The sequence below is a fragment of the Grammomys surdaster genome, unplaced genomic scaffold (assembly GCF_004785775.1).
Source record: "Grammomys surdaster isolate TR1022 unplaced genomic scaffold, NIH_TR_1.0 62, whole genome shotgun sequence".
Classification (NCBI taxonomy): domain Eukaryota; kingdom Metazoa; phylum Chordata; class Mammalia; order Rodentia; family Muridae; genus Grammomys; species Grammomys surdaster.
The window spans coordinates 19890205-19914070 of record NW_021604564.1 but is presented as its reverse complement, the minus strand read 5'-3'; the positions used below and the strand labels follow the sequence as shown (position 1 = coordinate 19914070).

Below are 23866 nucleotides of genomic sequence, written 5' to 3'. Positions count from 1 at the left end.
ACTTGCCTAGCAAGTACCAGGCCCTGGGTTCCGTCCTCAGCTCTGGAAAAAAAAAAGACCAAAAAAAAAATCCCAAACAAACAAAAACAAAACAAAATAAAACAATGTTAAAAACAGATTAATGTGCAAAATTAAAGAATCAAAGTGGAAAAACTGTTTTAATCAAGAAATAAAGACAGATATGAAATTGTACTTTAAAGTCCATACTCTTGAGAGTAAAGGTAACTACAATAAAGGTAACTATGATACTCTGTAAAATAATAATTTACTCTGTAGGGCTATAATCTACATATGCTACAGTCTACATATGTAGTGTTAGGTACTGGGAAAGCTGGGACAGGAAAATCATTTGAGCTCAGAGTTTCTTCTTTTGTTTTTTTTTTAAAGACAGGGTTTCACTATGTAGCTCTAACTGTCCTAGAACTCACTATGTAGAGCAGGCTGGCCTTGAACACAGAGATCCACCTGCCTCTGTCTCCTGAATGCTGGGATTAAAGTATGTGTCAATATGCCAGGATGAGCTCAGAAGTTTAAGCATAGCTTGGGTTGCAAAAAACATGGCCCCATATAAAAAAGAAAAAGAAAAGAAAACAAAACAAAAGCCAAACCTAAATTATACATGGTGGGGTGGGAAAATTCTGGATTAACTGACATATTTGACTATACACAGAGAGATGTAAATATAGTTATAAAAAACTTGTTTGAAGTATAAAAAACTAAGCAAATGAAGAAACAGCAATTAACTCTAGGGGAGATAAAATATATAAAAAATAGGATTATAGTATTACAAAGAACAAATAAGAAAGTAGGAGCTTGGAAACAATATTATGAGTCATAATGTAAGTACATACTAGATGTCAAACACACTAGCGTAGGAAAAGTGGGCACATTTTGGGGTATGTGTATAAAATAGTAAGGTAATAGTTGCCCTTTTTAAAAATTTACTTTAAAAAAAAAATCATGTGTGCACACATGATTGCAGGTAGTTGTGGAAGCCAAAGACTTTAAATCCCTGAACCTGGAGTTAGAGGCAGTTTTCAATTTGAATTCATATCCAATGTAAATGCTAGGAACTGAAGTTCTCTGAAAGAGCAGAATGTGCTCTTAATTATTGAGTCATCTTTTTAGCCCCAAAGTCTTACCTTTATATTCCACAACTAAAAAGGTCTAAAATTTTAGTTCATAATACACTATCATATAAAATATATTGACAAATTATGGTAGAAAAAAGTTAAGACCTAAAGTAGAAATAGTCAGGATATAAAGTGAATAAAAAAAAATAAGTTGCTGAAGGAAAGTAAAAGGTGCTTGGTATAATAATAATATTTTCTAGTGTAATAGAATTGTTACATGTAATTCTCTGATGAAAAGAAAACATGCGGATCATATTCACCTGCCCAAGTTCTTCATTCAGATCAGAAGTATTGACTTGAGCTTTCTGATCTGACTCTTCGTGATACAGATCAAGATCCCAGCCAATAAAAAATGATCCAAGAAATTTCTGCATCTCAACTGTCACATATAGAGAAATTGGAATGATGAAATTGTAGAGTACCAAAAAAGCAAGGAAGTCAGAAATAAATCTCAGAATCTAGAAAAAAAGAGAAAGACATGTTTAATTGATGATAAAATCTATGAGGATTACGGAAAAAGTTCCTGTCTAAATAAACCACATTCAGAGATAAACTAGTATCATGAACCAAAGTCCTAGACTAAACTCTTTTAATATTGCATTTCCCCTGTTTACTTAGGTAATGTAAAGGTTAAAATTCTCAGGACGCAACTTGCCACTTTCCAGAAGTTAACATCACTTCTGAGCATGTGAACACCCCCAATCATAAGCACACCGAGTACAGTGTGCCAGCCATCCTACGATGACTCTTTCAAGATTGCAGTGACTAAGATATGCGTGGCATGTAAACATACTGGGACACGATTTCTAGGAAGAATTGTTAAACAGACTCTGAAGAAGAGTGACTACAGTGTGAACTGCAGCATTAGCACAGCAGAGCTGCCTTTCAATATGCTCTCTGTGGAACATAAGTGATACTGGCAATGGGAACCTATACTCATCTGCTTTGTTGCCTTATGAGATCGAAATGTTTTCTAATATGTACATTTTAATTTAAATGCTAATTTAGAGAACAATTATTTACTAAAATTGCAGGTTAAATTCTGTCCGTATGTTAAAACTCTTAAGACTTCTTGGATTATTAGACATGAATTAAAATCAATGTATTCGTTAATTCATTTATAAGGTACAATATATGATTTTTTTAAAGTCCTGAATTTGTAATACTAAAGTAGAATGCACCTGTTTTGACATAAACTTGTATGTTCTGCTTAGGCTTTAAGCTAGGGCAAGTACACCAACGCTAACATGCTGCTTGTACTGCTGAAGAGCTGATGCTGTGATGAGATCACACTGGTCCTCCCCATCAGATGTCACTACCACAGCATCAACCGTTTCCACAGAACTTCCTTTACAGCTGGATTATGAACAACATAGAATACCTTACTGCTATTTCTTTGATGTTCTGTTTTTTGATTATACCAAGGTTCATCCCACTTTTCTTCAGCTTGCCAGGTATATTTCAAGATCGTACTTATGATGGCCTCAGAAATAAGGATTATTAGATAAATTATTAAAAATGTGTTCATTGATCTAAAGCAAGAAAAAGAACATAAACATAGCAATAAATTTTATGTTCATTTGTTTAGAAATGAATGTTAGATATATCAAAATATTTAAGATTTTATTATAGCCATTTTAAAGAACAGAATTTTTAAAAAATGACCATTTAATAAAAAATAACTACCAGCAATCCAGTTATAAACTAAAGAATCACAAGAGCACAGCAAGATATATCCCAAAGTACAAGTGACACCTATATTTTGGAGGTTATAATGGACCATCTAATTGGACATGAAGCTTACTATACAGGAGGGAATTCATGTCAGGTACGATAAATATTGCCATCTGTGGCTGGTGAGGTCATGAACCCTAGAGGAGAGCCTACTATGCCATCTCCTAACCTAGTGTGATTTCCAGCTTCATTCTAAGTATCTATCCTATGAGCACAAACAGTGCAACTCTCACCACTCATCAAAGAAGATTCTTGCAGCAGATGGAGACCATATTAGAAATCCACAACTGTCAAAATACAGAGAACCAGTGACCATGCGGTGCTCAGCTCCGATTGGTACATCTATAACATAACTCCTACACTGAAAGCTCAATGAATTGAAATGGTGTTACGTAACAGTTTCCTCCCAGATCGAAACATTCCATCCTGCAGGACAGCTCCTTAAGCAGGAAGGTAAACAACTCAAAAGTGCTTCAGGAAATTCCTGCAGCTAACTAGACTCACTAGGCCCCTCCCTGACAGATTAAGAACAAAAATGGACAACCCTAATCAGAGTTCAGCTACACAAGACTCTTAGAGGAAGCAGAAACCACCTAAGCTGCCTCAAAGAAGTTTAGACCAACTGAATCACTCGGAAAGAACAAGGACAAGGAAATGGGCTGCTTGGCAGGAATATGACATTGGCCAAGGACAAGGAAGTGGCCTTCAGGCAGGAATCTGACATCAGGCTAGAACAAAGAAGAAATTTCAGGCTAGAACAAGGAAGTAGGCTTCAGACATGAAAATGACTTTGTGTTAGGACAGGGAAGTAGGCTCAAGATATTTTGGTCATCCTGATAAGCCCTTAGAAACAGTGATCAAGGGAGTGATCACGGACCTTTGTTTATTGCCTTGCTTGTTCTTTGACTATTTGCATCTATTGTATTGCTAGTTCCTCAATCTAGAACTGACCTTAATACTTGCATGTAATTAAAATGGTATAAAAGCAAAAAGGAGGAAGGGGATGGGATAGGGGTTTCTAGGAAGGGGAAATGGGGAAAGGGGGATGACATCTGAAATGTAAATATATGTAAATATATGAAATACCCAATAAAAAATAAAATTAACTTAAAAAAGAAAATAATTTTAAAAAAGAACACTTTAAGCTGCCTGCCTTCAGGCTGCACCGTGAGCTCCAGGTTCCCAGTTTCATGAACTGACACCCATGCTGAAGTGGGCTTCGGTGATGCATGCAGATGTCTGTAAGTCATTAATGATTCTGAAAGTAACCTCTCACCCACATTCCTACATGTAACCCCAATACAATTCTTTGGCTCATCAACATGGATTTCAGTAGTATTGTATTTGGAGTAAGTAGACATGTGTGTTGTGTCTTTCCAAGAGAAGTTTTGTCACACAACAGACAGTGTCTTCTATATATGACATCTATGAAATCTTAACCATGTGGTGACCTGACCAATGACAACATCAGTTGATATGCCAATGTGGATGGGGAATCTCTCAAGTTCCCACTCCTAGGTACAGTGCTACAGGAATTACGGGCCACTAAGAGAGGGGTAATCAATCTTCTCTAGAGATATACCCCATAATAAGTTGTCCAATTCGAAGTAGTAGCCCTAAATGCATATATATGAACAATAAGTTATCTCACCAAGTTGTATTAAAATTCATGTGTTTGTATATTTAATAAAATTAACTAAAGAAGAGTTCTTAAATTTGAGAGGGATTGGGGTGTTGTGGGAGGAGCTGGAGAAAAGTTGTTGTGAAAATGACATAAGCACAGTACTCAAGTATGAAATTCAAAAAACATTTTAAAAAACTGTATCAGGAATAGATAAGCTAATATATACAATGTTACACTGAGTAATAGTTTGGGCCACTGGTTTTTACTATAAGTAAGTATTCTCAGATTTTCAGGTTTATCTAATTATAACAGATAAAATTAACATTTATATATAGCATTGAACGTTATTTTTTTCAAAACTTCTGACACATCTATCTTAATCAACTCTTAAACATCTGGAATGGAATTCAGAAACCTTCTTTCATTCATTGGGCAATCTTAATACAATGTCCAATTTTAAAGTCAAAAACCAAAATATTCATGTAAGTAAAGAAGAATTTTTAGTTAAACAATTAAAATACATAGACACATAATCACAATGGTGTAATGAACTCCACACCTAGTGAGAATGTAAGAAAAACGTTAAGTCGAAGTTTTCATAAAAACTCTGCAGGGTAGAAACATACCTGCATTCCTGGCTTTTCTCCCTAGACCTCCCATAACTATGGATGGATACATTTGCTCTTACATTACCTACAACATAAATTCTACTACAACCAGATAACTATGAGAATATATGGGAAGTAAAAGCATAAGAGGAAGGGGCTCTTTCGCTACTTGATAACCATGTGTCAGGTATAGTGTTATTTGGTACTTCAACTGTAGGACTACTCACATTTTAAAATATCAAAGTATTTGGTTCAAAAGAATAAAACAAATAATCCACAATAATCAATGATTTAGATTTGATTAAGATTCACATTTATAAAACCTGAACTTATTTGTATGCAATTAATTCCACATACAGATTAACTGCCATTACCAGGAACTGTCCCATCATCATTTTACATATACAAATATAGATATATAAATATAGATAAATATGTGTATGTATAAAAATATATTTATCTAGGGCCCAGCATGATGGCATACACTTTTAACCCCAGCATTTAGAAGGCAGAGGCAGGTAGATTTCTGTGAGTTCAGGGTAGGCCTGGTCTACATAGTGAGTTCCGGGATATCCAGGGTTACATATAGAGACTCTGCCTCAAAAAAAATAAATAAAAAATAAATAAATAAGTAAGTAAAATTTAATCTTTTTTATTTTATCTTATTTGTATGAGTGTTTTGCATGCATATTACATATGCACAGCGCAGGTGTATCTGGTGCCTGTGGATGTCAGAAGGTGTGAGATACTATAGGATGGAGTTACAGATGGTTGTGAGCCACCATGGGAACCAAACCCAGGTCCTCTACAAGATCAACAAGTGCTCTCAACTGGTGAGCCATGTCTCGAGATCCCTTCACTCTTTCTATTCTCACTTACTCCACACTGAATCTCAGTCCCCCGGCAGCAATAATCTGTTCCCAACCTATACAGCTTTTTAATTTTGAAAAAGTCATACAACTAGAAATATCCAATATGTAATCTTTGAATTTGACTTTTGTACTAAGTATAACAATTTTGTAACCTGTTCTGATGCATGAAATGTAACTAACTCCCTTTTCTTGCTGAACAGTACTCCATGACATAGCTGTACCAGATTTTCTGTCCAACTATTACCCATGTATGGACAATGGCTATTTTCCAGTTTTGTTTTGTTTCTCTGTTATAAATAAAGCTGCTAAGGAAAGAAACAGCCAAGTTAACTTTCCAAATGGACCTTTATCATCTTACATTCCTTCCTTCCAACAGTGTAGGAGATCTAGGTGGTCTGCTTCCTCCTAGTACTTATTGAGTACTCTTTTGCTCTTGTTTCTTAAACGGTGAGTTAAACCTCGCTGTGGTTGTGATGATATTGTATAATAGGCAGTCATGTTGACTCAACATCTTTATCTCTTGATTTGCCAACTACAACTCCTTTGATGACCTGTGATTCATGTTTTTTGGATTACATCTACTTGATCTTTCTGTTACTGTTTGGTTTAAGTTTGTGGTTTGCAAACATTCCCCCGTCTGGAGCTTGTCTTTCCATCCTTTCAAGAGGAGTTGAAAATATTTTTAATTTACAGGAAGTTAATTTATTAACTTTTTCATTCAGGAGTTATACTTTTTTGGTTTTTTAAAATCTGCTTAAGTCTAGATCCTAAACTTTTTTTTTTGTTTTGTTTTGTTGAGACAGGATTTCTTTGTATAGCCCTGGCTGTCTTGGAACTCACTCAGTAGACCAGGCTGGCCTCGAACTCTCAAACTCAGAAATCTGCCTGCCTCTACCTCCCAAGTGCTGGGATTAAAGGCGTGCACCACCACCACCCGACTGATCCTAAACATTTTTATATGACTTCTGTCTTTATAATTCTGTTTCGTTCATATTTATTCAATAATCATTATTTTTGGATGCTGGAGAGTGAGCCTGTGGCCCTGGTGTATGCCCTCTCATTGGCAAAAGCTCTCTGCTCCCTCACTTTTATTAAAAATTTCACCCTGGGTATTGTAAATAACAGGGTGCAGAGTCTATAGCTTTTCATGTTCCTCAGAAGAGAGTTGATTTGTGGTCTAGTGGACAGTTAGTTTAAAGCACCTAACTTCACTGCAACTGGTAAAAGTAAAATTCTGTTTAGTTCCTCCCCCACACCCCAGCATTCTTCTAGGTTCTGTTGTTTGTTTATTGCCAACTTGTAACTACACAGTTTTATCAGCCATGCTAGAATTTAGGCAGGCTCTAAGTTTTCAAGTCTGTTATTTCCTGTGCTCTTATCCATTTTCTCCTAACTTTTTAGATGCTCTTCCAGTGTTACACCTTGTCCTCTGACGAGTTAACCAGGTAAAGAAATACAGCTTAGACTTCTCCTGTTTTTACTTCTCCCACTTCTGCCAATCATCTTCAGGACTGGACTCATTGCTAGTACTGACCTGCTTTTGGTCACTTTCTACTGCTAGTAGTTCAGGGTAGTCTCAAACGCATAATCTTCCAGTCTCTGACTTCCAAGTACTAGGATTGCTGGAATGCCCTCACCATGTACGCTCCAACATTACTTATGTGTGTACCTGTATGTGGGTTTGCATGCCTACACTGATACCAAGACAGGTATGTGTTATGGTATATGTATGCTTAAGGTTGGTATGTCCCTCCCTTGGTCTGTAACTTATTTATTGAGACAAGAGTTTCACACTAAATGCAGAGTTCACTGTTTCTGCTAGACTGGCTGACTGGCAAGCCCCTGTGATCTTCCTGCCTCTACACAGAAGGTTACATGCCATCACAAACAGCTTTTTATATGACTAATTGGTATCTCAATTCAGGTTCTCATTCTTGCACACCAAGTATTTTCTTCAGAGCTACTGCTTCATAACCTACACTATATTTAGTCATATTTTTGTATTTACTAACAGTCAAATCAATACCATGCAAAATGCTAAATATATACAAAAACATAAAACATTGTTTTATCCAATAAGAATATCATTTTTATATGTAATATGAAATACCTTTTAAAAGGAATTATTTTTATGTGTATGAGTGTTTTGCCTGCATGTGTGCAATTGCTCTGTATATATCACTAAATGTCCCTAGAGACCCCTTAGAACCAGAGTTTGAAATGGTTGTGAGTCACCATGTGGGTGCTGGGAACCAAACAAGATTGTGCAAGAGCAACCGTGCGCTTAATGACTGAATCATCTCTCTAGCTCCTGAAACATCTATTTTCATATATGTTATACATATATAAAATACACATATAATTATGTGAAGAGTTTTCTTACTTTTCTACAGCCGATCTTTTCTGTGACTTGCTCTTATAATTTAATGCCATCTTAGTTTCCATTCCGGTGTATACGGCCACACCTATGAAACAAAACTGCATTTTAAATGTACTCACTAACATTAAAGCTTTGAAGAAAAAGCACTGTATGAGAGCTTATATAATTCGACATTTCCTTGAGTCTTTTCATAGCTTTTAAAGCCTGCTAAGCCTAAAATTTTGGTGATCTAGACGTTCAACCTGCATGGAGTTTTGTTTCTCAATGATAACAGACATGTGGGTGAGAGATGTTCTGAGTTGAGACTGGTGGGAAAAGAGGACAGAATAATATAATAGATAGCCATGGCATTCGGTGCTAATAGTGTTACTAACAGCAACAACTGAAAAACACTTCCATTAAACTGGAGCTATGCCTTAGGCTAAAGACTCAGCATTGCAGAATCTGGAGTGTACATGTCATTCCTCAAGTACTGAAGAATAATATCAATGACTTTCAGAGTAAACGAAGCAAGCATTCATAAATGCTAAGGGAGACCCTGAGATAAATGAGAACAGTCAAAATAGTGGGACTAAAACTGCACAGTGAAACTAATTAGACAAGACCAAGCTTTAAATGATCATTCACATTCCTAAATAACATGAAAGAAACAACAGAGAATCAAGTGTGCCCTTCTAGTAAGGATCTGACTTGGAATTTTAAAAATAATAATTCTCTAATTTTGGGGTCATAATTAAAATGAAAAATAGCACTGAAACCATGCAATCTGAGAAAAAACAAACCTTCAGAATGAAACAACAGTGAAAAGGGTACTAAGGCAAACAATAGACCCAACTAAAAGCATTCAAATACACATTTGTCTCTAAAACTAAGCATGATTTGGACCCCTACTTTAAAGTAACAAGGACAAAAAGTATTACTCGCAGAAAGTCATAAAAGATTCAGTGTCTCATGAGAAAATTTAAAAATCCTGGAGGTTTAGTCTGGTTTCAGATAGTAGAATATTGTTTTAATTTTTTTTAAATGGTAACAAAATACATGTAACATCAAAGTACCACCTAATTATTTAACATGTATAGTTCAGAGTGGTAGTAAGACAATCACAATTTTGTAGACTCATTTTTTTCTATCTAACTAAAGAATACCTCAATCACTTAAAAAATGGTAGACCCATTAAATATCTATTCCTCTGTTTTTCTTTTTTTCGTTTGTTTGTTTGTTTGCTTGCTTGCTTGTTTTTTTCGAGACTAGGTTTCTCTGTGTAGCCCTGGCTGTCCTGGAACTCACTCTGTAGACCAGGCTGGCCTCGAACTCAGAAATCTGCCTGCCTCTGCCTCCCAAGTGCTGGGATTAAAGGCGTGCACCACCACTGCCTGGCTCCTCTGTTTTTCTATTCTTTAACCCCTGAAGATCATTTAGCGCTTCATCATTCTGGATATACCCAGGTAAGGCATTTCAAATGAAAGGGAGCATATAAATCTGTGGCCCTTTAGGCCTGGCTTCTATAAGGCAAGGGCACTATTACTCTTCCTCTTGAGTAATAGAGTGTATGTTCCAAAATGTGCCCTTTCCACATTCAGTAGGAAATTGTTTGATACCAGAGTATGTCTGTAATTATTAATTCAACTGAAGGATAACCATAACAGAATTGAAATAGTGTGGACTACTACTGTGATACTAAAAAGCACTGATTGTATCCATGTTATTTCAAGTACACCAGAATCATTTTCTTAGTACTCATTTTGATAGTTATTCACAAGCACAGTAAGAGGAAGAAGACTCTAGTACTACGCACAAGGAGAGATTAACAACAATGATAAAATACAATATTAAAACAAACCTTAAAAGAAAATTATTACTTAATAAAGTAATATGCAATCAAAGGAGCATAAAATGCTGTGCGGTTAAAGCTCCTTTACAGAGGTTGAGGATGCTGTCTAGAGCAATACAGAGTATGTGCCTGTTGTGTGCTAGACCTGAGTTCAGTACCCAGCACCTCTAAGTTTGTAAAAGCAAAGCTTCATATAAAAACACCAATACAAAACACACAAACAATTAAAAAAAAACTTAAGTATGTACAAACCAAAAATTTCTTTTGTATTTTTTAATCTGGCTCCACGAAGCAAGAGACTCTCTGGTCCCAGAGGTCTAAAGAAAAAAGAAATCCAAAAGGCACTGAATATATTAATATATTAATATTCAATTCAATTAAAAGGCATCTTCAATCAGAGATACTTAACTTGTAGTTACAACATGTTTCATATAAAATCAAACTCTCAGCTACTGTAATACTTCCTGGGCTAGTCATGTTAGTTACCATAACAATCATCATCTGCTTTAGCATTTCAGTCACTTTAAGATTAATGGCAGGGGTAAAGAGATCACTCTGCAGTTAAGAGAACTGGCTGTTTGCAAAGGACCTCAGTTTGATTCCCAGCACTGATATGGCAGCTCACAACCATCTCTAACTACAGCTCCAAGAGAACTGATATCCACTCTGACCTCTGTAGGCACTTGGCACTTAAGTAGTGCACTGATACATGCTTGCAAAAGACCCATATACATAAACTTTTTAAAATTAAGGCTAGTGGTTTAAAAGGAAAATTATACATTTAAATAAACTCACAAAGCCATTAATGTCAAAAATTTTAAAAATAAAATAAAATGAAAAATTAAGCAGTGATTTAAGAAAATTTAGAAGACAAAACTTAAATTGTTAGCAAAATTAACAGTTTAGAAAGGAAAATACAGAATGGAAATGCAGTGCAAACATAAAATTATCGTGAGACCTACAAAATATACATGCACAAGTTTTATCTAATTAAAATTATTTTAGAATATAAAATATAATATACAAAATATGTTAGTGTTTTATAGGCAAGCTCATAAAGCTGCCTACTTGCACTGCACCCCTCTCAGTGTACAGGCCTACTTGCTGTTTGAATTTTTCTCCATTACGGAGATATAAAATGAAAAGGAGTAACTACAAAGGAACTTGTATTTTCTTAATGATGGCAAGATGATCAAGACTCTGTCATGGATAAGTTAAAAGGTTTTTATCTTGTTGATAGTTCTTAAACTTTTCTCAAACATACAAAAATATGTTTATTCAAATCAAACAAGACCTGAATCATTTATTAAAAATATCAGCAAGCCCAAACACTATAAAAATAAACTGCACTGAACCAGGAAAGCCATGCACCTGGGACACATTTACCAAGTATGGCTTTCCTAAAGAGTCCTATCTGGTGAGTACTCAAGTCTGATATGCCAGTGACTGACTACTCAGCAGCAACAAAATACCTGTTTCCTTGAAAATACTTTCATTGCTAAAACTATGTGCCCATTAAACATCCATTCCTTATTGCTTTCTATTCAGTAACATGGTATTAGTTCTAATGATTAAAAGAAATGCATACAGAACTGGGATACTGTATCAGCTTCCAAATAAAAGACAATTCAATAGTTAATTGCAATTGTTTCAGTGAAGAGCACAGCTCATTTTTTCAGCCACTCAGGAGTGAGTGTTCTATGCTACAATGTTTCTTTACCAGACACAGTATCTTAAAACACAATTCAGATGATGCATCCACAAAATTTTCACTCTTTCAATACAGAAACAAAAATAAAACTTGGGGGCTGGAGAGACTGTTCAGCAGTTAAGAGCATTGACTGCTCTTCCAGAGGTCCTGAGTTCAATTCCCAGCAACCACATGGAGGCTCACAACCATTTGTAATGAAATCTGATGCCCTCTTCTGGTATGTCTGCAAACAGAGGCAGTGTAGTCACATAAAATAAATAAATAAATCTTGAAAAAAACCTTAGTCACAGTTTTTCATCAGGGATCTTATGCATATACATAATAACATCACATATCTATGAGAGTATATATGTCACATATTATTATTCAATTTATTGAATCCACTTTCTTATGCTAATGTTTATTAAAATATGAGTCAGTACCAATATATGACATTTTGATGGCTTATCTTGAAGACCTAATTTTAAAATGCTCCACTCTTTCTGCTACTGACTTATTTCATGCACCAATATACAGCGGATGTATCCCTAGAAGAGAGTTGGCAAACTCCAATTAAAATAAAAATTTAATGGCTGAGTTAAGATCCTTCAGGGCATAAATAAAAATGTAATCTCATCCTATTAGCAAATCTTTAAACTGACTCCAAGCCTCTTATTTAGATGCTGAAACAGACAAACCACCACCACCAACAAACCCAATCAGAAGAACAAGTATAACAATTCAGAATTGGTCACTACAGACTTTAGCTTCACTCAGTAACTAAAATAAAGCCAACCACAGAATTCACATTTGCTAAATAAACATTATGCAAAACATGCATCTTTTAAAACTTTTTTTGTGGCAGGAGGACTGAACTCTGGACTTCCTATATGGTATAACTGCTGTACCATGAAACTGAACCCTAACTCTGAGTATTATGATTTAAATGTTTAAGGATCTGAATTAAAGCAGCAGCATTTCATTTCAAAGGTGCCACCAAAGACTATCAAAAATGCAAATATATAAATCTTCATACTTACTTTTATGTGATTACATGGAGTATTTCATCTTCACTTGACGCTCCTAAAAACTACTGGCTGATGACATATTTATGCTCTCCCATGATATGCTGTTCATTTACTTAATTCCCTTTAACTTTTGGTCTCTCTACCAGTTTCCAATTACAATAAGTAGATAATATGATTTATTCTTACCTTACAATTTCTTCCATTTGTTGAGTTATTATCATTCGTCCCGTAAATCTGTAAAAGAATGTATCACATTACAAAAATAGGTAACTTATGGAATCAATGGGAAGAATGCATTTAGCATTATAAGCCAAATGAAATAGAACCTGTGTGTGTTTGTGGTGCGTAGGGTGTGTGTGTGTGTGTGTGTGTGTGTGTCTGTGTGTGTCTGTGTGTGTGTGTGCATACGCAGGAATACAGCAGTTGCCCTTTGGCATTCTGGCAATCTGTCTTGTTCCTCTAAGGCAGGACCCTCTCTGAACCAGGAACTTTCAGTGTTTCATGCAGGCTACTAGCCAGCAAGCTGCTGCAAAAGTCCATCCTCCTATTTCTACCCCGGCCCTACCCAGTGCTTGGGTTAGGCTTGTTGCTTTTTCTAGGACACAAATTGAAGTTCTCATCATTATGTTACAAGTTCCCTAACCAGTAAGTCATCTCTCTAACTCCTAATCAATTTTTTTATGGAAACTTTGTTATTCTGGTGCTGGGGACAAAAGCTAGGTCTTACATCTTATATATCATTCAATATTAGTGGTATAAAATATTTTTTAAAGTTAGGTTTTAAATTTTAGAAACTGATAATTATTGTCATCTCTTGTCTAGCTATGGTTGAACAAACAAAATCATTTCAAAATGCTCATGTAAATGTCACATGCCACTATTATTAATCTATGTTTCATCCTAACTTATAAATTACTACACAAAAATACATACAGAACTCAGCCAACAATGAATGTTTATACGTATCACTACAGTTTACTAAAGTTCTCTGTGACCTACAAATCACCGGAACCAGATCTATTTAATCTATTCAACAAATATCCAATGAGCAACTTTGCCTGAGATAACTAGTGGCGCTAAAGCAGCAAGCTCAAGTGTGAGACAATCCTGAGATTCTTTAACTTTGTAAGGTTTTGTGGCTAAAATCTGGGCTGAACAGCCTATTATCATAATGGACTTCCAGAGTCTGGATTTTCAGCTCCAATTTCCACAACTGAAGAAAGACAGTGTACACAGTTAATTCAAGAGCACAAGTATCTTACAGTCAGAAAGCAAATTCTGGACAAAGCTTCAAGTTAATCTTTAGGTAAAGAGATTTCAAAGGTTTTAATTTACTATTTTTTGCTATGTATATGGGTGATTTGCCTGCACATGTCTATGTACCACAGGCATGCACGTTTGATGCCCACGGAGCAAATAAAGAAGGTTTAGCACTCCCTTCCAAATGCCCCCTATTGCCCTTCCCATTCCAGGCCCAGATCTTTTATCTGCTGCAGAATTTAACTTCATTAATTCTTATGATTTCTCATTTTTTCTTCTCTCAGGTTTTTATATCAAGGGAGTACTGTTATTATTCTCCTAATTCTGGAGAAATTTATCTAGACTTTATATTTGGATCCAATTCAGCTGGTGATTTCCTGCACTCCTTTAAGAAGTGATATGGGAGCCAGTCTTTTGTTTTCTTTCTCCATATGCCATTCATTACCCTTGATTCCGACATTCTAGTATGTGTTTAAGCCAGTTCTATGCTGGACCAACCCTTTCCGCAGTCCCTCATCTTTTTCTTTCCAAAGTAGAAATAACTATGTCATTATTTTCTGATCAGAAATATAAGTTATATTAGCTATACTAGTGCACAAATACATTTTACAAACTATTTAGATAAAATAAGATAGCAAAATGGAAGTAGCAGCTTTACTGGTTAGTTTTTTGTCATACTGACACAAGCTAGAGTCATCCAGAAAGAGAGAACCTCAGCTGAGAAAATGCCAAGTCATCTGACTGGCCTAATAGCAAGTTTGTGGGTCGTTTTCTAGATTGTAGATTGATGAGGGAGGGCCTTGCCCACTGTCAGCAGGTGGTACTGGGTTCCATAAAAAAGCAAACTAGAAAACTTGTGAGGAGCAAACCTCTATACACTGTTCCTCCACGGTCTCTGCTCTAATTCCTGCCTCAGGGTTCCTGCTCTGACTTCTTCATGATGGACCTGTAAGCTTAACATGAGATTAAACCCTTCCCTCTCCTAGTTGCTTTTGGTCTTCGTGTTTATCAAAGCAATGGAGAAGCAAACTAAGGCAATAACCACTAGGAATCTCACTATTTAACACTGCTAAAGTTTAGGGGTATATATGCATTTTAGGCTTCACATACACACATTTAAGCCCTTAAAACCAAAACCAGAATCATGACGTAAGTGTAGTTGCTAACATTCTCCTCTCAACTTAATATGCTCTATCAGGAGTATTTACAGGGCTAAGGCTGAGGAGATGGCTTAGTAAAGAATTTGCTATCAGCATGAGAACTGAGCTACATCCTTAGTCTCTGAATAAAGGCTGGGTACAGCAGTGCACACCTGTCAGCCCAATGCTGATGAGGCAGGGACAGGAGCCCTGGAGCTCGCTGGCTAGCCAGTCTTGGTAACAGATTTTACCTCAGTAAATAAGGTGGAAGATGATCAAGGAAGACACAGGACATTGACCTTTAGCCTTACAGGCATGCATACACAGGTATACATGCCAATATAAACACATGCGTAACAAAATGCTAGCTCGCTCTCTCCTTCTCAACCTAATACCAAAATTTTAATTAGTATCTTTTGCTTAGAATTTTACCAAATTGTTTTGTATTCCTCACTTTGACTGAAGGCCTCACAAATATTATTACCAGATCAGATAAGAGTTTCAACTTAGGAACTAACGGGCTGTCTCATGAGTAAAGACATTTGCTGCCAAGTCTGATAACCTGAGTTCACTCCCCGTAACCCACATAGAAGGAAAGAACAAAATCCCAAGAGTAGTCCTCAGACCTTCATACACACAGTGGCATGCACATGCCTGAACACATACACACATGCACATACATGTACACAAGTAAGTAAAATGTAATAGAAATTTTAAAGTTTTACTTTTGTTTGTTTATGAAAACAAGGTCTTTGCTGGGCGGTGGTGGCACACGCCTTTAATCCCAGCACTTGGGAGGCAGAGGCAGGCGGATTTCTGAGTTCAAGGCCAGCCTGGTCTACAGAGTGAGTTCCAGGACAGCCAGGGCTATACAGAGAAACCCTGTCTCGAAAAACAAAAAAACAAAAAAACAAAAAACAAAAAAAACCAAGGTCTTTTTAATAGAAAGCTGACCTTCTATTAGAACTTTTATATTATAGTAAATTTTATGAGATAAAATTTAAAAATAATTTTGTAAGCTATTTGTGACTATTTAATAATAGTCTATTAGAATTTTACTTCTAATAGAAGCTGTTAAATGAAGATGAGCTCACCACGTAACACAGCATACCTGTATAAGTCTGCTTCTGGCTGTTGGCATTCTATTACAGCTATGAGACTGTCCAAGTTGGCAACTGTTTGTAATACTGCTGTTTCTGGAACTGACACATGTGTCTGAAAAAAATTAGAAAAGGAGTGATATATATTTAACCCTGCCCTCAGATAATGACTACTTCAAATGTCTTCTAGATGAAATCATGGGATACTAGATTGCAGATCACTCTGCTAAGATGACAGAGAAGAAATAATTAGAAATGGGCAGATAACAAATGGATTGCTATGTTTACATGGAGCAAGCCTGTTCATCTGGAGTGTATTTGTAATCAAATGTCTAAAGATTCATTATATCCTATTTAGTAGAAAAAAATGTGAATTTTCACTCCTTATTAGACTCTAAAAACTGGGCAAATTTATACTTCCTTCTTTATTAAAAATCTATCAAGCTGGGCATGGTGGTTGACATCTATAATCACAGTATTTGAGAGGCAGAGGTAGGACCGTCAGAAGTTTGAGGCCAGTCTAGTTTAAAAAAAAAATAAAGCATCAGAAGTATTAAAAGATCTTATTTTTTCCTAAAACATTATCTATTTCCACTTTTAACATGAACAAAGCCAGGGTGAGGATGCCTTAAAAACATAGTAACAATAAATTTACATTTTAAACATTAGTTGCATACATGTGTATGCATGTCTGTTTATCTACACAGGAGTGTGCAGAAATCAGATATGCATGTGTGTACGGAGCCTGGAGGTTTACTTGGGGAGTTTTCAATCACTCGCCTCTGTACTTATTGAGATGGGTCTCACTGCACATAAAATTTACCAGTCATTACACTGACTGACTAGTTACACTGACTAGTTATCAAGCCCCATCTAAACCTCCCCAGGGCTGGGATTAAAAGCATGTGCTGTTGTGCCTGTCTTTATTATGTATGTGCTAGGGATTCAAACTCAGATGCTTACACTGGGTAGCAAGTACTCTACTAACACAGTCATTGTCCCAATCCATCAACTTTTGTCAATTTTTTTTTAAGTTTCAGTAACTTAAAAAGAACTTTATCAGGTCAAACCTGATCACTTCACCAAAAGTAAATATTATAAACACGAGGCATTATATTCACCAAAGTAGTACTAAACATATATATGAACAAACCTTTAGGTTTGTCTCTCCATCCAAACTAGCGGTTGTAACATGACATGAACCATCAAATCGATCTGAGGACAGAAGCACCAAATCTGCAGGAAAAATTTCATCTTTGGCTATACGAACAATATCACCCACCTATAGAAATCAAGAGAAAAGTGACTTTACATTTTAAAAGGCAAGTATTTGTTTTCATTCTGTTCTAGATAGATTACCACAATATTTTATTTAGCATGTATTTTCTGCAATGTAGATGAACTTGGGGGCTCGAGCATGTGAAGCAAGTACTCTGCTACTGACATACACACATGCACATACATAGGACTTTATAATATAAAATATATAGATAAAATCAAGACCAAAACTATGATACAAAATACAATTTTATCTCATTTTCCATACACATACCCGAATGTTTTTTGATCTAGTTTTTACAAGCCCACCACTTCTAACAACATAGACAGGAGCTCCATTTACTTCATTGTCTGAGTTATGGCGTAACCAGTCTTCATAACCCTAGAAATAAAGAAGAAACATTATCCTATAGTTTCTGGGGAACATTCACCAGAATTCTACTAGGCTACTTTGATGCCTACAACAGAAATGACATTTCTGACACTCATTCGTACCAGAAACATTAACTGTTTCTATTACATATATGTCCCTGGTATTCTGAGATCCTGAATGACATTTGAGACATTCACTCTTTCTAGAAACATTAACTGTTTCTATTACATATATGTCCCTGGTATTCTCAGATCCTGAATGACATTTGAGACATTCACTCTTTCTAGAAACATTAACTGTTTCTATTACATATATGTCCCTGGTATTCTGAGATCCGGACCTTTCCTTGTTTTCTTATGAAGGTTTTCCTCTGCCACCTTTATCAGTGCTTTTCACATACTTCACTCTTAGTAATAAAATTACTCTATTTATTTCTATGTATTCAAATAATATAAAGTATACTGATAATTCTAAATATTTTTTTTCTCAAACTCCCATTTCTTCTGGATTCCAAAAGTAAGTTATAACTGCATTATTAATATCTTCATTTGAGGTTTTATAAATATCTTTAAACATTCATATACATTATGTGCATGTGAAAAAATATTTATTTCTGGTAATTTTCATATTCACCCCTAGAAACCTTTCTCTCAATAAGCCAACTCCTCCTGCAATGTCTTTTTGTGCCTGTAAACAAACTCAGTTAAGTTTCAGTTGGTGGTATGGGCATGAGTTGTGGGGGAGAGGTGGTCCTTATACCACAGATAAATGTTTCCTTTACCCCTCATCAAGGGAACTTCTCTTCTGTAGAGACCACTACAGAAATCCAAAACCAATCAAAATGCAGAGTTGTTGAGCTCAGTCCCAATGGGTCTACAAAATGCCCATACACCTAAGGCTCAGGTAATGTTGCAGGAGGGGATGGAGAAAAATTTTAAGAGCCAGAGGTTCAGGGGATTTGCTTGAGATTGTGTCTGCTAAGTAACAACAGAAGCTACAACCATGAAATCTCATGAACATGACTGCCCAAACATGAGCTGAACAATGAGGACACCAATAAACATGCCAAACTGCATCAGGAAAAGCCCGTGAGGCCTCAACGATATACAAGGAACTACTACAGGCAACTGTTTAAAGCTTGGAGAAGTAAGAGCACACAACCTGATTGTCCAGTGCCAATCAGCCCTCAAAACATATACCTAACATTATATGGACTCAACAGGTTATATTTAGGAACATATATGTACATAGAAATATATGTATACATGGAATAACAATTGAAGGAGACTGGGGAGGCATATATGAGAGAGAAGTTTGAGGGAGATGGAAAGCAGAAATGTAATTAAAATAAAATCTCAAAAAAAGTTGGAGAATAAAAGAGAGACAAGAAAGTCAAAGACAATCTCCAGACAAAGATATTAATTTAACAGGCTGGTAAGCCAAGGACGGGTAAGATTCTGCACAGAGTCTTACCAACCTAAGAGATAAATGCATTGCTTTTGATAATGCATATTCCGTGACAGCTAAGGAAGGTGTTTTTGTCAGAAAGACCTAAGACAGGATCAGTCTTGTTAATGAAATAAAAAGGGCCAGAGTGAGGGGTGGGGGATGGGGGGTGGGGGGAGAGATGTGGAGAACTTTTGGGGCTGCTTGGCAGAAATCTGACATCGGCCAAGGACAAAGAAGTGGCCTTCAGGCAGGTATCTGACATCAGGCTAGAACAAAGAAGAAATTTCAGGCAGGAAATCTAAATCTTAGGCTAGAACAAAGAAATAGGCTTCAGACATGAAAATGACTTTGGGTTAGGACAGGGAAGTAGGCTCAAGATATTTTGGTCATCCTGATAAGCCCTTAGAAACAGTGATCAAGGGAGTGATCATGGTACTTTATTGTCTTGTTCTTTGACTATTTGTGTTTATTGTCTTGCTTGTTCCTTGACTATTTGCATCTATTGTATTGCTAATTCCTCAGCCTAGAACTGACCTTAATACTTGCATGTAATAAAAATGGTATAAAAGAAGATTGGAGAAAAATAAAAAAAAGAAAATATAAAGATGTGGAAAAATAAATAAAATAAAATAAATAAATAAATAAAAAAGAATGCCAAAGACACTCTTCTCCCAGTACTCTTTAGCTCACAGTTCCTTAGCAAGGGTTGGGGCTCATAAACATCTTAAGTATACTCAAAGCTGATTTTAGGATGCTATTGATAAAGTCCATATTGACAAATGTCATAGCTAACCATGCCAAAAGTCTAGGGTGACCTTTACAACTTCTACAATTTCCTAATATTATTCAATCATTACATGACTTTTATGTATTAATGATGTTTTAGCTATATGGTATAAATTTACAGAGTATGGTTGCAGGCAACAAACAGAAAAAGAAAAACTTAAAAACTGAGGTTGATTTCTTTTCCTTTTTTAAAATATAGACCACAAAATTAATTATAATTTAAAACACAAACCTTTTTGAGCCCTGGCATGATATGAAAGCAGATAATTCCACATCTGACTTTACATGTGAAACATTATTTTATATATAAAAGTATTTTTAAATTACTGCACAAAATTATCTTCAGGCTAAGTGCATAAAGGGTAAAGGGGGAACACCTCCAAGCATCACAGGTTATTGTTCTCTCTACACTAGTGGTAAAGCCCTATTGCTGAAGACAACATTTATGGCACTGAACACAAAAAAGTAGAGTTGGTGCCTAACTAAAAACCTCACTCCTAATGACTACTGTTTATGATACTTGATACTACCCAGATACAAACCCTAAGACATACAACAGAGACAAGCCTACAAGATACACTGGTGTGATAATGGCATAAATGTTATAGGAGTAACTAACAACTTTCTGATTGGATTTAAGGCACACTCCATGAAATGGAACCTATACCCACACTACTAGAATAGCCAAGAACCTGAGACTACAGAGGTCATGAGCTTAGAGGAAAACCTAATACCATTATTCTGCTAGATGAACATAGCAATAAATTGATTCCTAATGATACACTGCTATACCTATACTCAGTGACTTGCTCAGCCCTCATTAGAGAAGTTTCTTCTTGTAGTAAATGGGAACTAACACAGATACACACAATTGGACAATGTCCAAAGAGTAAGAGACTATGGAATACTCAGTCCTTAATGGGATGTCTTCATCACCAAAGCCCTCCCATCAACGCTTGAGGAGCTATGTAGAAGAGGAGACCGACTGTAAGAGTTAGAGGTATTAAATCAAAATATTAATAGTCTACTTTTTTGGAGAAAATATTTTTGGAAAGCACTTTGAGACTTTTAGATTATATTGGCCCAATATGTCAATTTTAGAAAAAGCTAAGAATTAAAATATCATTTCTGAAGCTATGAAAAAAGTTTACTTCCTTCTATCATTAGACAACATTAGTAGCAAGGCAGTAACAATAAATGCATTATCCTTCAATATAAGTTCATAAATTCTAACTGTTTGCATATCATTCCTAGATTTATCCCATTTTATTGTTTTAGTTCAGTAGCCTGTTCAAAACCATTTTATTGACTCTCAATGGTTACAGCAAGGAATCTTTTGTTTATGTTAATTAGTATCACTATTTCCAATAGCACTTTTCAAAACACAAATCACAATTAAAATTCCTCAGAATGTTTCTTGCAGATGGGTTCTTATCTAAATTGTTTCCCTCTTACCTCCTTTATCAATTGTCCTTTTATCCATATTCTAAAACTCAACTTCATATGTTGTTAATTTCATTTTCCATCAACCAACATGGTATTTTTACAAATTATAAAACAGAGGATTTTAATATCATTTAGGTAAAAAAATTGCAATGAACTCTCTGTCTAGTGGGAGGAATCATCTCTGTATCACTGAGACCCTGACTAGATGTTTTGAGAAGTGGTAGCAATACCAATTTGACATTTTAAAGATATTATTTAATTAATATGCTTACCCAATATTCTACTACTTCTCTTTTCCTAGATCTTAATATCAACTTATAATCTGGCTAAAATTATTTCCATCAGAGTACCAACACATACAAAAACTACCTTTGTTGAGGAAAACTATAAAATTTAGGAAAGTACAAATGTTCATCCCAAAAGCAAATGTTCTACTTTATAAACTTACTTCCTTTGAACTATGCTTCACTAAAATTACAAAAATGACTATACTAATTTGTTTCATAAATTAATCTGTACATATATTTGTTTTTAGATTGATTCCTATGTCAAGACAATAACATATTTTAATGATTGCAATCATTCATGAGTCAGTCACAAGGTACCTGGATATAATTTGTTATATATCAAATAAATCTGCTGCTTTGTTATGAAATTGTTCTCACAATAATGTTAATCTGGAAATATTTTAAAAGTTCTGAATTAATTTTGGAAGAACTAAGGCAGGAAGTATTACATACCTGTTTTATGGCAGTTACTGTTATCACAAAGAATAATGGAAGTCCACTGGTAATCGGACTGGTAGGTGTATCAATCATAAGCTAGATTTAAAGAAAGAATGTAGAGAATTACATATTTATATTATATATGTTGTCTTACTAATGCCCCAAATCTCACACTGTTGTACAAGGTATACAGTTTAATATACTATTTCACTTTCTTGACAACCTCATAGGCTTGACTGAGTCTCTACTGTACTCTCTCATACACAGACTGAACTGTTACTCTGCTTTTATACTTCTGTTTTGCCTTTTGAGACAGGATTTTGCTACATATGCCCACACAAAACTGAACCACTTCCTATCCCCTTGTCTTTGCTGCTCAAGTGCTGGGATTTTAGGCATGAGCCACCAAATGTGGCTACTTGGCTTTCACAGTTCTTATGTTCTTCTAAATGTTACCCACGAGTAGAACCACAATGGGTCTTATTTCATATTCTTTGTACATCCTACAAAACGCTGAAAAGTCTGTCAGCACCTTTAACCTGAGATTCAAGATAAACTCAATCCTGAAGAAAGAAAACTAAGAACGGAAAAGAATCAGAGGAAGACAGCTAGGAAAATAGTGTTTCAATTATGCTACAAATCATATAACTAACTGAAGATTCTATAAGTTGCTGAAGAAGTACTGGCAGTTAGTACATAGGCTAGAAAGGACACAAATCTTATGATTTATTGATTTCCCTTCATTCTGGATAGGTCAATTAAATTTGCTCTATTCAGTATAATGCTGATCTTAGCTAGCAATTTCACAACTGCAAACATGCCATGTGAATATAGTTAGCATAATTTCATTTTCCAGGAAAATCACTGGATGCTCTATTGATATAAAATTAAAAGTTCCTTTTCCATTCATGAAGAAGAATATTTTAAAACTGTTTTCTAAAGCTTTAAAATGATTATTTGAGTAATTTTAACCTTTCTTTTGAAATCCTAGGTTCTACTGAGAGGCTAATTTAGAGTTTAAACAAACTTTTTAACACTGAAGAAAAACTCTAAGATTTTATCAGAAATAACCATAAGAAAATGATAATTACTATATTTACAAATTAATTTGTATTTGAGTTTCAACTTATATTTTGATACACACACATATACATACGAAAGCAAAAATAATTTAGATTAAGAAGCTGCTTAATAGTTTATGATGACCTCAGATTTAAGCCCAAAAAGGTACTCTTGTTAATACTTAAAAATTAAAATAATATGTTGAATGTGGGGTTAAACACCTATAATTCCAGAGAAGCAGATGCAGACAGAAAGTAAGCTCATAACCAGTCTAGGCTACATAATGAGACTATAAGGTGTACACACACACACACACACACACACACACACACACACACACAAAGAAGA

The 23866-nt window shown here is 35.4% G+C and overlaps 1 protein-coding gene across 1 annotated transcript in view; it reads right to left on the bottom strand.

Annotated features, from left to right (window-relative positions):
- Nucleotides 1–23866, bottom strand: part of Atp11b (ATPase phospholipid transporting 11B (putative)) — a 93862-nt gene that overhangs the window by 49708 nt on the left and 20288 nt on the right. Inside the window, exons 4-12 of the mRNA XM_028763590.1 lie at nt 22472–22552; nt 17952–18059; nt 17553–17681; nt 16411–16514; nt 13087–13134; nt 10435–10499; nt 8355–8436; nt 2515–2665; nt 1394–1591 (exon numbers count right to left, since the gene is read on the bottom strand). Coding sequence (XP_028619423.1) covers nt 1394–1591; nt 2515–2665; nt 8355–8436; nt 10435–10499; nt 13087–13134; nt 16411–16514; nt 17553–17681; nt 17952–18059; nt 22472–22552 — 966 coding nt within the window. The remainder of the gene's footprint in view (nt 1–1393; nt 1592–2514; nt 2666–8354; nt 8437–10434; nt 10500–13086; nt 13135–16410; nt 16515–17552; nt 17682–17951; nt 18060–22471; nt 22553–23866) is intronic.